At 46.8% G+C, this 22535-nt stretch overlaps 1 protein-coding gene across 5 annotated transcripts in view; it reads left to right on the top strand.

Annotated features, from left to right (window-relative positions):
• The window catches only part of LOC142486596 (leucine-rich repeat-containing protein 37A2-like), a 176660-nt gene that overhangs the window by 126066 nt on the left and 28059 nt on the right, over positions 1–22535 (top strand). For all 5 annotated transcript variants that reach the window (XM_075585191.1, XM_075585192.1, XM_075585188.1 and 2 more), the window contains 4 exons: positions 3930–3982; positions 4074–4137; positions 7631–7683; positions 7777–7840. In XM_075585191.1, the coding sequence (XP_075441306.1) occupies positions 3930–3982; positions 4074–4137; positions 7631–7683; positions 7777–7840 (234 nt within the window). The remainder of the gene's footprint in view (positions 1–3929; positions 3983–4073; positions 4138–7630; positions 7684–7776; positions 7841–22535) is intronic.

Below are 22535 nucleotides of genomic sequence, written 5' to 3' on the forward strand. Positions count from 1 at the left end.
GCATAAGCTAGTATGACAGTGAAAAATCAATATACTGTACAGTACCTTCTAACTGCAGTGCATTGGGTATATGTCAATCTCCTCTATCTGGCTAAATTGTCTAATGCAGAGCGCAAACTGGGGGGCGCGCCACCCTGGGGAGGTGCAAGATTGTTTAGGGGAGACGCATGCGGCAGGGGCTATTTTGCAGAGAAGCAGAGAGGAAAGACGTCTGTAGCTGCAATTTCTCCTGCAGCCATTAAGTGGCGCTGTGCGGCACAGCTCATGCAGCACAGGCTTTGACTTGCTGAATGCCGCATGATGAGGTGAGTGTATGTGTGTGGGGGTGGGGGGGTGTGAGACAAAGAGAGACATGGAGAGGTGGGAGACATATTGGGGGGAGGGGGAGAGAAAGAGAGACATGGAGAGGTGGTAGACATATTGGGGGAGGGGGAGAGAAAGAGAGACATGGAGAGGTGGGAGACATATTGGGGGGAGGGGGAGAGAAAGAGAGACATGGAGAGGTTGGAGATATATTGGGTGAGGGGGTGAGAAAGAGAGACACGGAGAGCTGGGAGACAAATTGGGGGTAGGGGGGGAGACATGGAGAGGTGGGAGACATATTGGGGGGAGAGGGAGATAAAGAGAGACATGGAGAGGTTGGAGACATATTGGGGGGAGGGGGAGAGAAAGAGAGACATGGAGAGGTGGTAGACATATTGGGGGAGGGGGAGAGAAAGAGAGACATGGAGAGGTGGGAGACATATTGGGGGGAGGGGGAGAGAAAGAGAGACATGGAGAGGTTGGAGACATATTGGGTGAGGGGGTGAGAAAGAGAGACATGGAGAGCTGGGAGACAAATTGGGGGTAGGGGGGGAGACATGGAGAGGTGGGAGACATATTGTGGGGAGTGGGAGAGAAAGAGAGACATGGAGAGGTGGGAGACATGTTGGGGGGAGAGGGAGATAAAGAGAGACATGGAGAGGTTGGAGACATATTGGGGGTAGGGGGAGAGAAAGAGAGACATGGAGAGGTGGTAGACATATTGGGGGAGGGGAAGAGAAAGAGAGACATGGAGAGGTGGGAGACATATTCGGGGGAGGGGGAGAGAAAGAGAGACATGGAGAGGTTGGAGACATATTGGGTGAGGGGGTGAGAAAGAGAGACATGGAGAGCTGGGAGACAAATTGGGGGTAGTGGGGTAGACATGGAGAGGTGGGAGACATATTGTGGGGAGTGGGAGAGAAAGAGAGACATGGAGAGGTGGGAGACATGTTGGGGGGAGAGGGAGATAAAGAGAGACATGGAGAGGTTGGAGACATATTGGGGGGAGAGGGAGAGAAAGACAGACATGGAGAGGTGGGATAAGTATTGGGGGAGGGGGAGAGAAAGAGACATGGAGAGGTGGGAGACATGTTGGGGGGAGAGGGAGATAAAGAGAGACATGGAGAGGTTGGAGACATATTGGGGGGAGGGGGAGAGAAAGAGAGACATGGAGAGGTGGTAGACATATTGGGGGTGGGGAAGAGAAAGAGAGACATGGAGAGGTGGGAGACATATTGGGGGGAGGGGGAGAGAAAGAGACATGGAGAGGTTGGAGACATATTGGGTGAGGGGTTGAGAAAGAGAGACATGGAGAGCTGGGAGGCAAATTGGGGGTGGGGGGGGGGAGACATGGAGAGGTGGGAGACATATTGTGGGGAGTGGGAGAGAAAGAGAGACATGGAGAGGTGGGAGACATGTTGGGGGGAGAGGGAGATAAAGAGAGACATGGAGAGGTTGGAGACATATTGGGGGAGGGGGAGAGAAAGACAGACATGGAGAGGTGGGATAAGTATTGGGAGAGGGGGAGAGAAAGAGAGACATGGAGAGGTGGGAGACATATTGGGGGAGGGGGAGAGAAAGAGAGACATGGAGAGGTGGGAGACATATTGGAGGAGGGGGAGATAAAGAGAGACATGGAGAGGTTGGAGACATATTGGGGGGAGGGGGAGAGAAAGAGACACGGAGAGGTGGGATAAATATTGGGGGGGGTAGAGAAAGAGAGACATGGAGGGGTGGGAGACATATTTGGGGGAGGGGGAGAGACATGGAGAGGTGGGAGACATATTGGGGGGAGGGGGAGAGAGACACCGGAGGAAGGTGAGAGAGAAAGACACTGGGGGGAGGTCAGAGAGAAGACACTGGGGGAAGGTGAGAGAGACACTGGGGGGAAGTAAGAGAGAAAGACACTGGGGGAAGGTGAGAGAGAAAGACAGTGGGGGAATGTGAGAGAGAGACACTGGGGGAAGGTGAGAGCGAAAGACACTGGGGGAAGGTGAGAGAGAGCCACTGGGTGAAGGTGAGAGAGAGACACTGTGGGAAGGTGAGAGAGATACTGGGGAAGGTGAGAGAGACACTGGGGGAAGGTGAGAGAGATACACTGGGGGAAGGTGAGAGAGATACACTGGGGGGAAGGTGAGAGAGAGACACTGGGGGGAAGGTGAGAGAGAGACACTGGGGGGAAGGTGAGAGAGAGACAATGGGGGGAAGGTGAGAGAAAGACACTGGGGGGAAGGTGAGAGAAAGACACTGGGTGAAGGTGAGAGAGAAAGACTCCGGGGGAAGGTGAGAGAGAAAGACACCGGGGAAAGGTGAGAGAGAAAGACACCGGGGGAAGGTGAGAGAGAAAGACTCCAGGGGAAGGTGAGAGAGAAAGACACCGGGGAAAGGTGAGAGAGAAAGACACTGGGGGAAGGTAAGAGAGAGACACTGGGGGGAAGGTGAGAGAGAGACACTGGGGAGAAGGTGTGAGAGATTGACACTGGGGGAATGGGAGAGAGAGAGGCACTGGGGGAAGAGGAGAGAGAGAGAGACACTGGGGGAAGGTGAGAGAGAGAGACACGGGGGAAGGTGAGAGAGAGAGAGACACTGGGGGAGGTGGGAGAGAGAGACACTGGGGGGAGGTTAAAGAGACACAATGGCTGGAGGGAGAGACACAATGGCTGGAGGGAGAGACACAATGGCTAAACGGAGGGATGAAGGTCAGGCAGAGATGGCAGAATTGAGGGGCTTGGGAGGGGGATGAGTTTTGGGGGCTGGGGGTTATTGTTTGGGTCAGGGGGGTCACTTGGGAGTATTGATCAGCAAGGGAGATTCATCAGTATCCCCCTTGAGTTTGGTTATGGGGTCCCTGATCACTGGGCAACATTTAAAACGGGAATAAATAAATAATACATAAAACTGGTATGTAGGAGTGGATGACACTGGGGAAAGCAAATGGGAGAAGGAAAAAAGGGAGGGGAAAAAAAGGGGGCATGAGAGGGAAGGGATGTAGCAAAGAGATGGATGAATGCTCCCTCAAATGGATTGCCTTTGTGCACCAGAAAAAAACATATTACCAGAGGCCAGCAAACAATAAAATAAACGGTGATCCAATACTAGTATACTGCCTGTGCGCACGCCTGCAGCCCAAGCGATTTGTGAACTTGACTGCAGGAGATTGTAGACACGTGGCGGACACGTCACAAAGCTGGTTCGCCCTCATTGGCTGAATCAGCTCACGTGCGCTGACGTCATGTGATTTTGATTACATCAGGCAGGGGCTGTGAGAAATGTCATGGATGAAAAGGGGGCTCGGCATAAAAAGTTTTCTCACCCCTGGTCTAATGCACTTGCAGACGTATCTCCCTCATTTAAATGGCAGTCCAAGCTTAGAATGTAATATTGTACAGCGCGAGTGTTACAGGTGAGAGCTGCCGATAAAGAACATGATGATTTAGGCATTTGCAGCATAAAATTTGTTATTAATATCGATTTGACTAGGCAGTAAGGGGTTTATTCTATATCTGCAAAAGCAACCAGTCAGCCATATTTTCTGTCGAAATTGACTTAATTTGGGAATTTCCTCCGAAACGGCCCGATAGAGGATATAGAATAAGTCCCCAAGTACTGTATATTTGTCCCCCCAGATTCGCTCCCAAAGATCAACATCACATCCAGATGGTGAAGGGAAAGGTTTAGGGTAAGAGATTTGTTAACATTTTTAGATCAGTCATTTTTTCTTCTGAGTTTTTTCAATTTATTTAACTTTTTTTATATTGACTGTTTCCTAGATTTTTGCAAAAAACGACTAAATCCTTACTTACTGGGAAGAAGCCAGCAGAAGAGAAGCCAGAGGTAACTTCTCCGAATAGTCCCCATAATAATGATGGGTCACATTTAGTAACAAAATATCCTACTCATTACTTACGCAGGAAGTGTGAAATTATCTAGAAGCCTCCAAATATGCTGATCTTTAATCAAATGTGGATATATGTGCATGCTCACACACAGTATTGATCTCTAACGCAGTTGGTGCATAAGCTAGTATGACAGTGAAAAATCAATAAACAGTACCTTCTAACTGCAGTGCATTGGGTATATGTCAATCTCCTCTATCTGGCTAAATTGTCTAATGCAGAGCGCAAACTGGGGGGGCGCGCCACCCTGGGGAGGTGCAAGATTGTTTAGGGGAGACGCAGGCGGCAGGGGCTATTTTGCAGAGAAGCAAAGAGGAAAGACGTCTGTAGCTGCAATTTCTCCTGCAGCCATTAAGTGGCGCTGTGCGGCACAGCTCATGCAGCACAGGCTTTGACTTGCTGAATGCCGCGTGATGAGGTGAGTGTGTGTGTGTGGGGGTGGGGGTGTGTGAGACAAAGAGAGACATGGAGAGGTGGGAGACATATTGGGGGGAGGGGGAGAGAAAGAGAGACATGGAGAGGTGGTAGACATATTGGGGGAGGGGGAGAGAAAGAGAGACATGGAGAGGTGGGAGACATATTGGGGGGAGGGGGAGAGAAAGAGAGACATGGAGAGGTTGGAGACATATTGGGTGAGGGGGTGAGAAGAGAGACATGGAGAGCTGGGAGACAAATTGGGGGTAGGGGGGGAGACATGGAGAGGTGGGAGACATATTGTGGGGAGTGGGAGAGAAAGAGAGACATGGAGAGGTTGGAGACGTATTGGGGGGAGGGGGAGAGAAAGAGAGACATGGAGAGGTGGGATAAGTATTGGGGGAGGGGGAGAGAAAGAGAGACATGAAGAGGTGGGAGACATGTTGGGGGGAGAGGGAGATAAAGAGAGACATGGAGAGGTTGGAGACATATTGGGGGGAGTGGGAGAGAAAGAGAGACATGGAGAGGTTAAGACATATTGGGTGAGGGGGTGAGAAAGAGAGACATGGAGAGCTGGGAGACAAATTGGGGGTAGGGGGGGAGACATGGAGAGGTGGGAGACATATTGTGGGGAGTGGGAGAGAAAGAGAGACATGGAGAGGTGGGAGACATGTTGGGGGGAGAGGGAGATAAAGAGCGACATGGAGAGGTTGGAGACATATTGGGGGGAGGGGGAGAGATAGACAGACATGGAGAGGTGGGATAAGTATTGGGGGAGGGGGAGAGAAAGAGAGACATGGAGAGGTGGGAGACATATTGGGGGAGGGGGAGAGAAAGAGAGACATGGAGAGGTGGGAGACATTGGGGGAGGGGGAGATAAAGAGAGACATGGAGAGGTTGGAGACATATTGGGGGGAGGGGGAGAGAAAGAGACACGGAGAGGTGGGATAAATATTGGGGGGGGGTAGAGAAAGAGAGACATGGAGGGGTGGGAGACATATTCGGGGGAGGGGGAGAGACATGGAGAGGTGGGAGACATATTGGGGGGAGGGGGAGAGAGACACCGGAGGAAGGTGAGAGAGAAATACACTGGGGGGAGGTCAGAGAGAAGACACTGGGGGAAGGTAAGAGAGAAAGACACTGGGGGAAGGTGAGAGAGAAAGACAGTTTGGGAATGTGAGAGAGAGACACTGGGGGAAGGTGAGAGAGAGAGACACTGGGGGAAGGTGAGAGAGAGACACTGTGGGAAGATGAGAGAGACACTGGGGAAGGTGAGAGAGACACTGGGGGAAGGTGAGAGAGACACTGGGGGAAGATGAGAGAGAGACACTGGGGGGAAGGTGAGAGAGAGACACTGGGGGGAAGGTGAGAGAGAGACACTGGGGGGAAGGTGAGAGAGAGACAATGGGGGGAAGGTGAGAGAAAGACACTGGGGGGAAGGTGAGAGAAAGACACTGGGTGAAGGTGAGAAAGAAAGACTCCAGGGGAAGGTGAGAGAGAAAGACACCGGGGAAAGGTGAGAGAGAAAGACACTGGGGGAAGGTAAGAGAGAGACACTGGGGGGAAGGTGAGAGAGAGACACTGGGGGGAATGTGAGAGAAAGACACTGGGGGGAAGGTGAGAGAAAGACACTGGGTGAAGGTGAGAGAGAAAGACTCCGGGGGAAGGTGAGAGAGAAAGACACCGGGGAAAGGTGAGAGAGAAAGACACTGGGTGAAGGTGAGAGAGAAAGACACTGGGGGAAGGTGAGAGAGAAAGACTCCAGGGGAAGGTGAGAGAGAAAGACACCGGGGAAAGGTGAGAGAGAAAGACACTGGGGGAAGGTAAGAGAGAGACACTGGGGGGAAGGTGAGAGAGAGACACTGGGGGGAAGGTGTGAGAGAGAGACACTGGGGGAATGGGAGAGAGAGAGGCACTGGGGGAAGGGGTGAGAGAGAGACACTGGGGGAAGGTGAGACAGAGAGACACGGGGGAAGGTGAGAGAGAGAGACACTGGGGGAGGTGGGAGAGGGAGACACTGGGGGGAGGTGAAAGAGACACAATGGCTGGAGGGAGAGACACAATGGCTGGAGGGAGAGACACAATGGCTAAACGGAGGGATGAAGGTCAGGCAGAGATGGCAGAATTGAGGGGCTTGGGAGGAGGATGAGTTTTGGGGGCTGGGGGTTATTGTTTGGGTCAGGGGGGTCACTTGGGAGTATTGATCAGCAAGGGAGATTCATCAGTATCCCCCTTGAGTTTGGTTATGGGGTCCCTGATCACTGGGCAACATTTAAAACGGGAATAAATAAATAATACATAAAACTGGTAGGTAGGAGTGGATGACACTGGGGAAAGCAAATGGGAGGGGAAAAAAAGGGGGCATGAGAGGGAAGGGATGTAGCAAAGAGATGGATGAATGCTCCCTCAAATGGATTGCCTTTGTGCACCAGAAAAAAACATATTACCAGAGGCCAGCAAACAATAAAATAAACGGTGATCCAATACTAGTATACTGCCTGTGCGCACGCCTGCAGCCCAAGCGATTTGTGAACTTGACTGCAGGAGATTGTAGACACGTGGCGGACACGTCACAAAGCTGGTTCGCCCTCATTGGCTGAATCAGCTCACGTGCGCTGACGTCATGTGATTTTGATTACATCAGGCAGGGGCTGTGAGAAATGTCATGGATGAAAAGGGGGCTCGGCATAAAAAGTTTTCTCACCCCTGGTCTAATGCACTTGCAGACGTATCTCCCTCATTTAAATAGCAGTCCAAGCTTAGAATGTAATATTGTACAGCGCGAGTGTTACAGGTGAGAGCTGCCGATAAAGAACATGATGATTTAGGCATTTGCAGCATAAAATTTGTTATTAATATCGATTTGACTAGGCAGTAAGGGGTTTATTCTATATCTGCAAAAGCAACCAGTCAGCCATATTTTCTGTCGAAATTGACTTAATTTGGGAATTTCCTCCGAAACGGCCCGATAGAGGATATAGAATAAGTCCCCAAGTACTGTATATTTGTCCCCCCAGATTCGCTCCCAAAGATCAGCATCACATCCAGATGGTGAAGGGAAAGCTTTAGGGTAAGAGATTTGTTAACATTTTTAGATCAGTCATTTTTTCTTCTTCTGAGCTTTTGCAATTTATTTAACTTTTTTGTATTGACTGTTTCCTAGATTTTTCCAAAGAACTACTAAATCCTTACATACTGGGAAGAAGCCAGCAGAAGAGATGCCAGAGGTAACTTCTCCGATTAGTCCCTATAATAATGATGGGTCACATTTAGTAACAAAATATCCTTCTCATTACTTACGCAGGAAGTGTGAAACCATCTAGGAGCCTCCAAACGTGCTGATCTTTAATGAAATGTGGATATGTGTGCCTACTCACACACAGTATTGATCTCTATTTCATTTGGTGCATAAGCTACAGTATGGCAGTGAAAAATTAATATACAGTACCTTCTAACTGCAGTGCATTGGGTATATGTCAGTCTCTTCCATCTGGCTGCACTGTCTAATGCACTTGCAGACCTATCTCCCTCACTTAAGTATCAGTCCAATCTTAGAATGTAATATTGTACAGCGTGAGTGTTGCAGGTGAGAGCTGCCAATTAAAAACATGATGATTTAGGCATTCGCAGCCTAACAGTGAGGGGTAACCAGGCCATAAATAAAGGTCCTATGCCCGGCTGGTTTCCTTTGAGCACTATTGGAGAGATTAGAGTGTCAGCTCTTGAACCCCGTCATTGCACATGCATTATATTGTAATAAAGAATGTATGTGTATTTTACCTTTCCAGGAGTGCTAACCAGTGGAGATTCTCAGGCTTTGAGATTCACGGTGGGTTTTGCGGTGAAAGTGTTGTCGGATTGTGTCTAGGTAGAAGGGGTCCAGAGTTGCTACACACCCCAAAAATGTGTCCGGGAATCAGGTCAGAATTCCGGGAACATGTAGACACAGACCTATGGGCAAAATCCTCCCTGGAAAGCAGTTGTGCGACTCACTGCCCGGTTTCCCTGCTACAGCATAGACCAGAAAGGTAAATGGGGGCAAAGAGATGTGTGTATCCCGGGTACAGGGAAAAGAAAAGGAAAACATGTTTGTCTCTGTCTTCCTTATTTCCCTCTGAGTCCCCCCAACCTTATGTACGGCTGGGCACCCACAAACCATATACTGTTTGTGGGTCACCTTGGCCGTAGCTGGGGTACCCCCCTTAACTCAGGGATTTCCTCAGCTAATTTAATACATAGTGATCCCTTTGCCTCATTCTCCTTTCTGAGTTATGCTGAAGCAGGGCATCCTAGTGGCAAGTCTCGGTTACATTTTCAAGGTGAGGTATTGCTGGGACAATGTGCCTACATGTATTCGAGAATCAGGCATGATTCCCAGGTACATTTATGGGGGATCCGACAACTCTGGACCCCAACCTCCTAGGCACATTCTGTTAACGGTTCCTCTGCAAAACTCCCCTTGAAACTCATAACCTAGCAATCCTTGCTTGATTGCATGCCCAGAAAGGGAAAAACACAAAAATACTTTTCATTCACATTGTACATTGGAAACATACAATAAAAGCATTTCGTTAGCCACAGAACGGTATCGTCTATATATATATATCGTCTATATATACTTTTTTTACCCACCATAACCTAAATGACAGTGGTGATTACCTAGTCTAGTCTCAAACCTGCTAACCATTAAGACCAGCCTCACACTGATGATACCCATCAAGGTTGAAACATGTATGTGAGTGAGTCTAATGGCTTTGCATCTCATCCCAGCCTCTGTCTAAAAGCTGTGTTTAAAACAGCATGCATTGGCTTGAGGATTGGCTTGTGTAATATGAGCTTGAGACAAAAGGTGGCACTGAGTGCTCATTTGCATGTCATTTCCCAGAATCCCTTGCTGCAGTTGAAGCGCTGTATACTGGGTGACAATGGGGAAAGTCGTAGTTGTTTGTGGAAAGTGAGCGACCCCGTCAGGAATACAACATGTAAATAAAAAACATATAAAGCAATAATTGTGCAGTATAGTGATTATTTTTTGGCTTGTTCAAGAATCTTGGCTCTTGGGGAAAACCTACTTACAGCAACATAGAAGAAAATTCGCATTTGTCTGACTCTGTCAGGTAGTGGAGAAATGACGAGGTTTCTTTAAGGTGTACTTATATCCCCACTTGGTCTTGACACATATGGATAGGCTCAGGGTTGGTAAGATTCAAATCCCCATAAGGTATATGTGGACAAAGAGCAGAGAAACAGACCGATGGTGTAGGTTGTAGAACAGGATTTTATAAATAGCAAGTTAAAAGACATGTACTCACACTCTGTACATGTATATAATGCACATAAGGGTATCTTTAGCGCTGTGTGCGCCCGCTGTCGCTTCTCCCCGTCCTCCTCTATCCCCAGTCCTGCTGCCGGCAATGGCGTGTGACGTCACGTCCCTCTGAACGGCTGATCGTGTCCAAAGGAGATAGGCTGTGGCGCGCTGGGAGAGGAATCGCGGGTGAATTCAAACGGCTGAAATCTGGAGTCTTCTCTTCAAAGCAGCTGCAGCTTGATGGGATGGCTCTACGCGTTTCGCTGTCGCATACAGCTTCGTCAGGAGCGTCATGACGTGTTATGTGGGCGTCACATACTTATACTGTTGGAGTCTAATTGACTGTGTGTTGTCTATCTGATTGAACTCATTATTATTTAATTTAACCCACATGGTTGCCTTTACATAGGCACAATCATCTCTGTGGTTCAAAACATAAAATCACTGTTATATCAATACATTATGAATTACATATTAAATAGGTTATACAATCTTTAATAATTTTAAAACCAAAATAAAAAAGAAAAATGCTCATCTAAACAATTAATACAATTAGAAACTATTTATTAATGGCTAACTTCAAATTTTGCATATACTTCATTAGGATATATAAAACGTATTTAAAAACTCATAGAACGGGAGAGGGAAAAAAACAAGAGAGACATGGAAAAACATATGTTAGTATTTCAAATATTTTCTTCAAAAGAACATATATAAGAGGTTTCCAGAGTAATATGGATTGCATACCAATAGAGGTCGATTTAAATAAAAGCATTAATCCAATGGGAGCACTGTATTGTAGTTCATTATCAAAATGAGATTTGGCTAAATTTACATTAAAAGACTTTTAAAATATATTAAAGTGAGAAAATACAGTAAGATTTACAATAAATTTTAAAATATTAATTGGATAAAATGTTTTTAAAAACATAATAAAAAAATGTATAAAAAGGATTATCTAAATTAGAAAGTTATAATAATTTACACAGATAAAAGGGGCATATTAAAAGAGACACTACGTTATATATATCTATTAATCATGTAAAAAGGGTAAAATTTCAAAATCTGAATTCAAGCCATGAGGAATTAATGTATCAAGCTTATGAATCCAGAACATTTCCCTTTTACTTAAGTCCACCTCTCTTGAACGCCCCCTCCAGTGTTGTTTAACCTGTTCTATAGCCGTAAATCTTAGACTATCTGGATTTGATTGGTGATACTTAGCGTAATGCTTGGAAACGCTGTGAGTTAAAATACCCCTTCTGATATTGCTCAGATGTTCGATAATGCGGGTACGAATGGGTCTTGATGTCTTCCCTACATATTGTAACCCGCAGGGGCACTGAAGGATATATATTACAAAATCGGTAGAACAGTTAATATATTGCTTGATTTTAAAAGCTTCTTTATTTCTATGACATATAAAACTAGTTTTATCTTTCAGTTTATGCTGACAGGCCTTGCATGTTGCACAACCATAAAATCCAGTCAGGTTTTTTAACCACCCTTGTTTGGTCTCTCTTGTGCTTTTTAAAGCGCTCGGTGCAATAATATTTTTTATGTTCTGTGCCTTCTTGAAAATTATTTTTGGAGTATCTGGTAAAATATCCCTTAATATATTATCAGATTTTAGAACATGCCAATGTTTACGCAAGATCCTTTCTATATTTTTAGATTCTTTATTGAAAGTCGTCAGGAATGCTGTATCATAAGGATTCACTGAATTGTGAGATTCGTTCTTCTTTTTAGGCTGTAAAGTTTCCTTTCTATCTAAATTTTTAGCCTTTGTCAAAGCCTTATCTAAAATGTCTTTACTATAATTTTTCTCCTCAAATCTTGTCTCCAAAATTTTGCACTGATCTTTGAAAATATTGTCTTCGGTGCAGTTCCTACGGAGTCTTCTATATTGACTATAGGGGACTCCGTCCATCCAATGATGGTGATGACAGCTGGATCTCAAAATAAAATTATTGCAGTCAACATTTTTGAAATGTGTCTTAGTTTTTATGTTGCCCCCCTCTATGTATATATTCAAGTCTAGATATTCAATAAAAGTCTCACTTATAGTATATGTAAATTTAAGATTAAAATTATTTTTATTAAGATTCAAAATAAATTGCTCTAAACCTCCTTTGTCTCCCTGCCAAATAAGGATAATGTCATCAATGTAGCGCCGCCATAGGACAAGATTCTCCCCCAGCTCGCCCTCGGACCAGATGGTGCGGTCCTCCCAATATCCCATGAAGAGATTAGCGTAGCTGGGGGCAAATCTTGTTCCCATGGCGGTGCCACATTTCTGAACATAAAATGTGTTATTAAACAAAAAGAAATTTTTCTGTAAAATAAATGAATTGATATAACAGTGATTTTATGTTTTGAACCACAGAGATGATTGTGCCTATGTAAAGGCAACCATGTGGGTTAAATTAAATAATAATGAGTTCAATCAGATAGACAACACACAGTCAATTAGACTCCAACAGTATAAGTATGTGACGCCCACATAACACGTCATGACGCTCCTGACGAAGCTGTATGCGACAGCGAAACGCGTAGAGCCATCCCATCAAGCTGCAGCTGCTTTGAAGAGAAGACTCCAGATTTCAGCCGTTTGAATTCACCCGCGATTCCTCTCCCAGCGCGCCACAGCCTATCTCCTTTGGACACGATCAGCCGTTCAGAGGGACGTGACGTCACACGCCATTGCCGGCAGCAGGACTGGGGATAGAGGAGGACGGGGAGAAGCGACAGCGGGCGCACACAGCGCTAAAGATACCCTTATGTGCATTATATACATGTACAGAGTGTGAGTACATGTCTTTTAACTTGCTATTTATAAAATCCTGTTCTACAACCTACACCATCGGTCTGTTTCTCTGCTCTTTGTCCACATATACCTTATGGGGATTTGAATCTTACCAACCCTGAGCCTATCCATATGTGTCAAGACCAAGTGGGGATATAAGTACACCTTAAAGAAACCTCATCATTTCTCCACTACCTGACAGAGTCAGACAAATGCGAATTTTCTTCTATGTTGCTGTAAGTAGGTTTTCCCCAAGAGCCAAGATTCTTGAACAAGCCAAAAAATAATCACAATACTGCACAATTATTGCTTTATATGTTTTTTATTTACATGTTGTATTCCTGACGGGGTCGCTCACTTTCCACAAACAACTACGACTGTACCTGTGGGAAATCAAAGCATATTTCCCTGGAAGGTTTGAGAAGTATCCTGTTGGGTAACATTATTTATTTTTATTATATTTATTGTTTGAATTTGATCACAACACTGTGTATCTACTAGGGAACTGTGGCGCCTAGGCAAGTCATTTAAGTACATTTTGACAATGGGGAAAGACAGGGTTGCAGACCTGTCTAAGACATGCAAATGAACATACAGTAATGTTTACAGTTGCTTTATGCTTTACTGTGGAGGGTTTTTGTCACTTTTTTTACCCACCATAACCTAAATGACAGTGGTGATTACCTAGTCTAGTCTCAAACCTGCTAGCCATTAAGACCAGCCTCACACTGATGATACCCATCATGGTTGAAACATTTATGTGAGTGGGTCTAATGGCTTTGCATCTCATCCCAGCCTCTGTCTAAAAGCTGTGTTTAAAACAGCATGCATTGGCTTGAGGATTGGCTTGTGTAATACGAGCTTGAGACAAAAGGTGGCACTGAGTGCTCATTTGCATGTCATTTCCCAGAATCCCTTGCTGCAGTGGAAGCGCTGTATGCTGGGTGACAATGGGGAAAGACAGGGTTGCAGACCTGTCTAAGACATGCAAATGAACATACAATAATATTTACAGTTGCTATATATATATATATATATATATATATATACAACTTGACCGCATCATGGGTTTGCATAAGGGGGAAAAGAACAAGGAGAAAACAAAAACTGTATTAAAAATCGCATACTGTATTTATAAAAACTGCTTAAAACATCAAACTTATATCTAAGAAGATAAACCCAGGGAGAGAGTAGGTGCAGATTTTAAATGGAGAGATCCAGAGCTTTCAAAGATACTACCTCATTAAAAGCATTAAGAATTTAAGTATTTAAATATATAAATACAAATGTTTAAGGTTATAAAAAAGGTATAATCTCAAAGTCAGCATTTAAGCCGAAAGGGGTAGGCGTCTTTAATTTATGAAAACATTTCCCGCTTACTTAAATCCAATCCACTATCTCTTCCTCTCCAATTTTGCTGCACCAAATCAATCCCCATAAAGGTCAAACCGGTGGGATCTGAGTTGTGACACTTAAAAAAAATGTCTGAGCACACTATGAGTGGTGACCGCCTCCGAATAGTGCTCAAGTGCTCAAGAATGCGTGTCCTGATGGGTCTTTTTGTTTTGCATACACATTGGAGACCACAGGAGCATTCCAACAAGTCTATGACAAAAGAGTAGTTAGTGATTAATGCGCTCCAGCGCTGGATCCATATGATGCATGTAATACAAATAAATTCACAGACTGGGGCTAGTGAGGTTAATGAAGATACAAAATCCTCTGTGGGGCCAATTAATCCCTGAAGACGAGGCTGTAAGTGTAGCCCCTATGTATTCCTCATGGGGATGGTCCCTTGAATGGATTGTGGTTGAAATAAAGTCAAAAGTACTCAAATATTGCCCAATCTGAATGTCCTAGGTGGCGTGCAGCTGAGTGGAAATGCTGGTAAGCGTAGAGAAGAGAGGTGAACTGGCGCACAGCTGTTCACAGCTCTCTTCTCTACTCTTACAAGTATATGACAAACTCAGACCTGCAGCATATAAATTGTTCTATTTTTAAAGTCTCCATCACATTTGATTTGAAGCATAATTTATCTTTAGACTTGAACTTACACGCTGTGCAGGATGTACAACCGAAGAAGCCTTTTTTTTTTAAAACACTCAGCATCCTTCAAAAAATTTCTCTCATCATTACTTTCCCCATTCTTGCATTTTCTTATTAAACTTGGAGCCAACCTATTCTTCAGATTGCATTTTTTTTAATTTTTTTTTACATCTGGTACTTTGGGAATCTCATTCCTCAATAAGGGATCTCTCAACAATAAGTGCTAATGGTTTTTAATAATATCTTTAATTTTCTTTGCATCCATGTTATATTCAATCAGGAATGGAAAGCTAAAGTCCTTTTTCATTGTTTCTGAAAAGGGTAGCTTTTCTTTAACTTTAATCAGGTCCTTTCTTTCTAATCTATTTGTTTTTTCAAGTGAGTCTTCAAGGAGTTTCTCACTATAGTTTTTCTCTAAAAACCTTTTCTTTAAAATGTCTACTTGACTAGAGAATACTCCTTCGTCCAAACAGTTCCTTTTTATCCTGCAAAACTGCCCGTATGGTACATTATCCATCCATTTAGGATGGTGGCAGCTTGTTCTCAGAATTTAGTGATTGGTATCCACAGGTTTAAAGAACGACCTAGTTTTCACTTGGTCATTCTCAATATAAATAGTCAGGTCTAAATAGCCCATCTCTATATAACTCATTTTTGACGTAAAACGCAGATTTCTATCATTGTCATCTAATTCTTCTATAAACCTAGTAAGGCTATCTGAATCCCCCTTCCACACTAAAATAATATCGTCAATATACCTCGGCCAGAGGACCAGGTCTGCACTGGGCCCCACTTCAGACACGATATTAAGATCTTCCCAATCTCCCATAAAGAGATTGGCGTAGCTCGGTGCAAACCTGGACCCCATGGCTGTACTACATCTCTGAAGGAAAAATGTATCTTCAAACCAAAAATAATTTTTGTGCAAGATAAATTTCATACACTCAATTAGGAAATGTATGTGTAGCCATGCTGTAAAATGGTATGCAGTTATCCCTCCTGCTGGCAGTAAGGCCTGGTAAGTAACAGGGATGCCAGCAGTAATCATGGAGGTTTGCCCTCACACCCTGGTGAGGTGCCATATGTGTGGATGGGAGGAGCTACATACTCTGAGTCCACCGTTAGTGACATCAGAGATGTGCCAGCCCCCTGAAGATATAAGGCACAGCACTGCTCAAAGTTAGTGTGTTGGAGTTAGGAGCAGGTCTGCGTTGAGACCTGGGGAAATAGGCTCACTAGTGCTGTAACTAGTGGCCCCATTCTAAATCAATCAGCATCAAGCTGTCAACGCCATACTGTGTCCAGGGACCTGGCACAGGGGTGATCTCCCTGAGGGGAGAGGGGATCCCGCTCCATTGGGAGGGTGTACCTTGGAAGGGATCGCCTGCCAAGATGTGCGGCTAAGTAACTTACTGCGAGGGGCAGCTAGCCCATATCACCAATCAATAAAGAATGACCTTGCATAAAGACACTTCACTGTGTGAGTCTGGAGTTACTCAGCAGGGGATGACCCCACCAAGAAGGAGTTCCTCATCAGAATCATCCCCACGCAGACGCAGGGATCCTGATGAGGTGGAGGCGCTGCACTGGATATAGGTAGGACTCACACACACTACCTGAGCTGCCTGTCTGGGTTGGCAATCCCCACACAACATCATGCGGGAGACTCAGGAGTCCTGTTGCCAACAGGTGCACCACCAGACACTACCATGTAATGGGGACTGGTTAGACCATAGGGGCAAATGTGAGATTGGGTGGGCCAGGCCAAGTCAGAAAATCCATTACATTTGGAGGCGCTGCTGAGATATGTAGACCTGTCAACAGGACAGGCTTTTGCTAGGCACACTGGGAAACAGGGAGAGTGTCTGCTGCCACTTTGTGCTGCGTTGGGACGGAGCCTAGGGGTAGTCAGGGGGCTGATGGAGAATTGTCAGCTCGCAGGGACGACCTAGGGGCTTGAAAGGAGTTGCAGGTTTGGAGAGGGGCTATAGCTGTTCTAGTCACCTTGAGGTAGTGCTAGTTGGTAGGATGCCTGAAGGGATAGCCTGTTAACGAGGTCAGGGATTCTGGACAGGGTCTGCGCTAGGCTAGCCGACAGTAGGTAGACGCCCCAAGTACTGCATGGAAGAGCCAGAGTACTCTAGCCCATTCCAGACCACTTACCGAAGGGAGCACAGACTGGGAGGAAGGAAATACAGCAGACACAGAAAGACTGAGCCTAGCCTGAGGTAGTGCAAACACGAATCCAGCCTACATTAGGTACACAAGGTGGTGCATCAAGGCAATCTTTATTGTACCGTTGTGGCAGCTGCCCCACAGAGAGGAGCTCCATGTACAATCACAGTAAATACAGCAACGAAATGGCGACCGCAAGAATGGAGGATCCGCGCGGTGTGGAAGGTCCATAATGGCGGATGGAGGCAGATGGAGGGAACGCATGTAGTGTGCGTTCTGCTGAAGAGCAAGCTACTATGTGACTTTGGCAAGCCTGTTGTGGAGTGGCGCGAAAGCTGTGGCCGCGCCGTTTTTGTCCTGTCTGGGACCTAGGGGTACTACCCCTGAGGACATGGAGGAGGACATTACTGTGATATGTGGAGAAAATGATGAAGTTGCCTGTCAGTCGGCATACAAACAGTTAAACGCTACTTCAACGCTCAAAGAGACTGACAGCGTGAACCAAAATGGCCGCTCCCGCTTCCCTGGGAGACCGCGTGGAGCAAGTGCAGAAAATTCTGCAGATTCTGGATTTACAGAAAGTTGGCCAGGAGTGGCGCCAACAGGAAAACTCTGCCCTGCTGGGGTTTATGGAGCGAAACCTGGGGCCACGCCCTCATGGACTATGACTAACTCAGCCCCAGTGCTGGGTCACCCGATCAACTTGTGGGACCTCCCCCTAATCTCAACCAGGAGGAGTGGTTTCCAATTATGCCCAGTGGGAACGGATTCAGCTGAGCGAGGAGCTGGTGAGCCGGCCGCGCCTGTAATTAGTGATGCCTGTGGAGGAAAAGACAAAGAGGCTGAGAAAATTTGGCCGGGGATGGCGCCAAATAAGGAATGGTGCTCGGGTGGTGGCGCGAAAACTGAAGCCGCGCCCCCCAGGACTGTGAAAAATACAGCACTAATCCCAGGACATCCTATAAAGTTGTGGGATCCGCCTCTAATCTCCAATAGTGGGGGTGGCTTCCAGCTTTGTCAGATGAGGGTGGAGCTAGTCAAGGGAGTGGTTGGCAACTCAACCCCTGCTTGTCAGTCACGCGGAGCCAGTACACTGAACAGACCACTGCTGCGAGTACCTCCTACCGTGACTATGGCCTGTAAGCAGGAAGGGAATACTATGGTATCCACCCAACCCTATTCGGCACCAGGAGGCTTCCTGGTGATTCAGGTGGCCGGTACCGAGACCGTGGCGTGCCTTTGTTTACAGTGCAGACTACCCGGTGATACAGTGGGTACAGCGGCACGCTGCCCGCACCGTGCTCTTCAATACTTGTGGCCTATGCCTACGTTCATACCCATTCAGGCCATCGAAGCAGTGGGAGATGCGGCTATGCTGTCAGCCGAGCTACCCGGCATGCTCTGGAGGGAAGCTGCAGATTCCAGAGAATGGGGATCGGGGCCGGTTGCCAAAGCCGAGCCCGAGGAGAAAGAAACGATCGGCAGGTGTGCTGGCCGAGAAACTAAGCGGCGGTCACCCCGACCGGTCCCCCCAAGCAAGGTGGAAGTGGATTCCTCTGAGGAGTAACCCATGGCATCGTTCGATGCGGTGATTCGGCAAACCACAAGCTCCTGTGGCGGTAATGGGAGAAAAGAGCCACTTACCGGAGCTGTCAGCGAAAAGAAGCGGGTGTCACCGGTGCCACGGAAGACCGAGAGACGGAGTCCCCTGGTTCCGGGGACCGGCAGGTCCAGTGGTGAGTGTCAATCCACACCAACACCCCGGAGCGGTAAGAGCAGTCCTTGTTCTTACCAGGCTCCGATGGCTACGTCGGCGGAGGAAAGCCGGTACCAGGCCCAGGCGGTGCGATCGAAACCAGCGGAGCTGCCGGATGTCGTTTTGAAGGAGAGGTCCCGCTTGGGGACCCATCCCAAGATGGCGGAGCGTCCAGCCTCGTAGATAACGTCACTTCCGGCGGGCGTGGTAGAACAACCAGAGAGACGACTACGCATCACGGATCGGGCAGTGCTTCCCGAACGCCCGGTCCTAATAAGAGTTGGCAGGCGTCGAGAAAGGAGAGCGGTGAGACCCGACCAGTGGAGAGCCCTTGCGGTAACTCTGGACAATGCAGTAGGAGAGAGCGCGTCGGAACCCCGCAGATACCCACTGTCCGCCCTTATGCCCAACCCCACGCCCTAGCTAAATCCCCAGTCCCGGTCACGTTTTCCCGGGGGTCCTCGTCAAGTTTGGGAATGTCCGGAGGGTCCCAGGGTACCTCCGAAGAACTGACTGGGGAGAGACTGGGGAGTTTCACATCCGATGACGGGTCGGTGGGTGGAGGTTATTCGCGGGAAGTGTCAATCTCCAGCGATTGCGCTAGTGTTGTGAGCGTAACTTTAGCGAATAGGCCCAAGCGGGTGGGGCGGCCTAACTCCCGATCTACTGGGACATCTGGGGTGTCCTCCTGGGGAGAGCAAGAGGAAGGGGATTCGATAGAATCTGCCCCAGAAGAGGTTAGGGAGACCCGGTGGTGGGCCCCCTTATTCGAAGGTTACGTGGGGTGGTTGGACCATACTCGGTTCCTACTAGAGAAGGTGGATGTGGTCGACTACTGGTGGGCTCGTGGGGAGTTTACTGCAGAAGAGCGGAAAAGGGAAATGCAGGAGCGGTGGTACCAGATCTGCCACAATAACATAGAGCCCATGGGTCCCAGTAGATTAACGGATCCGGTAGAACCGGATGAGCCCCTATCGTGGGTGTAACCCGGAAGGGCGGGCAATGCTAAGTTGACCCGTGTCAGTAGGGCGGAGAGGGCCATTATCACCAAGTATAAAAATTCCCACGGCCTGGAATATCCTTATGTTCCTGAACCCCTCATGCAGGAGATTGAGGACAATAGGGACAGGTGGCTGAGGGAGACGATCGAACACTGTATGGTGAACAAGGGTGGCGCTATTACTGGGCACAAGGCCGAGGAGAGAATTGCGCAGCTCATGCGGGTATGGGGTATAGGGCGGAGCATCTATAAGCACAAGGTCATATACAGACCAGAAAATGGGCTACCGCGTGAGTACAACACCATGGTCCTGGATATGGGGGGTCGGGAAGTTAAGAAGCCCGACCCACGTCACTATTATTAGGAGGTACAGGACAGCTGTTGCACGAGTTAGTGCCTGCTGGTCAGGGCGTGCTTGGTGCGATACTCTTTACTGATAATGCAACTGTTGTAACCAATTATGTGTTCCATTTTTCAGTGTTTCCCGAAGAAGGTACATAAATTTAGGTCCCAGCCGGGTCGTTGGGATTCACCAGGGGGAGAATATAGCCATGCTGTAAAATGGTCTGCAGTTATCCCTCCTGCTGGCAGTAAGGCCTGGTAAGTAACAGGGATGCCAGCAGAAATCATGGAGGTTTGCCCTCACACCCTGGTGAGGTGCCCTATGTGTGGATGGGAGGAGCTACATACTCTGAGTCCACCGTTAGTGACATCAAAGATGTGCCTGCCCCCTGAAGAGGGGAGAGGGGATCCCGCTCCATTGGGAGGGTGTACCTTGGAAGGGATCGCCTGCCAAGATGTGCGGCTAAGTAACTTACTGCGAGGGGCAGCTAGCCCATATCACCAATCAATAAAGAATGACCTTGCATAAAGACACTTCACTGTGTGAGTCTGGAGTTACTCAGCAGGGGAAGACACCACCAAGAAGGAGTTCCTCATCAGAATCATCCCCACGCAGACGCAGGGATCCTGATGAGGTGGAGGCGCTGCACTGGATATAGGTAGGACTCGCACACACTACCTCCGCTGCCTGTCTGAGTTGGCAATCCCCACACAACATCATGCGGGAGACTCAGGAGCCTGTTGCCAACAGGTGCACCACCAGACACTACCATGTAATGGGGACTGGTTAGACCACAGAGGGCCAATGTGAGATTGGGTGGGCCAGGCCAGGTCAGAAAATCCATTACATATGTGTAACTCATCCGTACTGGCATCTTTCAATAGGATGGTCCTAACGGATTCACAATCTTTTTTTGTGTTCTATTGAAGTGTATCAAGATGTCACATCTATCACAGCCAGTATATACTCTTTTTTCCATTCCAAATCATTCAGTATATTGATAATGGCTGTGGTATCCTTCACATATGATCTCAGTCCCTTAACATGAGACTGCAGAATATAGTCAATATATGCAGACAGATTGGAGGTTAAGATGTCAATCCCTGATATTCTGGGGCTTCCTGGTGGGTTCTCTAGGCTTTTATGCACTTTTGGTACAAAGTAAAAAATGGGTATCTGGGCTTTATTTTTCATTAAAAAAACATATTCAATACAATTTAAAATCCCCAAATCTTTACATTTATCTAATAGTATCTTTAACTCAGCTGTGTATTCAAGGGAGAGATCCTTTCTTAATTTCTGATATGTTGTTTCATCATTAAGTAGCCTGTATGATTCTTTCAAATACTTCTCTCTGTCCATCACAACTACTGCACCTCCCTTATCATCTTGTTTATTGAAGATGAGAGATTAGTTATCAATCTTCTTTAGTTCTTCTCTTTCTATTTTTGTTAAATTATGTTTGAAGGTAGATTTTTTTATTGATAAAATCTTCCAAGTAATTCGTAACCATTTGGTAAAAAAACATCCAAATTGTTACCTTTGCAAAATGATGGGTAAAAGGCGGACTTGGACTTTAATGTGGAGTGTATAAATTTGTTTTCTTCCTCATCAATAACATTCACTGTTGTTCCCTCGGAATAGACTCTTCCATTTAACCTTGATTCTGAGTTTTTACTCAGAAAGAATCTTTTAACTGTGAGTTTTCTCACAAACCTATTTGCATCTAAGATGAGAAAGTCAAACCGCGCTCTTGCTTCCTAACAGGATCTCGTAGTGGATCAACTCTTCCCTCTTGCAGCTGATGTGATGTGAAGGCACCCCTCCTCCACAGGTCCTGTCGCAGGATGGCTCCAAACGCGGGCAACAGCAGGGAATGAAACACAAAAGCGCACCGAGGGTCAAGATTTAATTAAAACATGTTAGTAGTAGTAACAATAAAAACTTACATATAGGGGTAAGTACATCCAGTAATAAGGTGCAGAGGAAACAGTCCTGGTGGTGTCCTGGGCATAAAGAGATGGTGCAGAGGCTTACGAGGTAGACCCGCGCGCTGGGGCTGCCTGGCTCGGCACCAAGTTGTTCTTACTTCCGGGTTGAGGCTTCTCGCAGGACCCATGAATAATAGCCCGCCTCAAACGCCGGTTCCCCAGAGAAACTCACTCTGGCGTGCCGAAGAGTCTCTGGTTGTTGATGGGACAGCTGGGGGTAGGTACACCAGTGGGCTGACTTCTAACTGCACCGTAGGGCTTTCGCAACGCGTTTTACACAGTGTTGTGCTTCATCAGGCGTTATTTTGGACACCTACGTGGGGGCCTTTTAAACAGTAATACTGGGTTCCCGATAGGGTAGTGAATTAGCCAATAGGAGTACATGCATAATGAATGCAATGTACTGACGAGGCTTAAAAGGTATTATGAATGCAAACGGTATGCACTGAACCTTATACTAATAAAAACAAAATAAATTTCATTAGCAATATATT

The sequence above is a fragment of the Ascaphus truei genome, unplaced genomic scaffold, assembly GCF_040206685.1.
Source record: "Ascaphus truei isolate aAscTru1 unplaced genomic scaffold, aAscTru1.hap1 HAP1_SCAFFOLD_97, whole genome shotgun sequence".
NCBI lineage: Eukaryota > Metazoa > Chordata > Amphibia > Anura > Ascaphidae > Ascaphus > Ascaphus truei.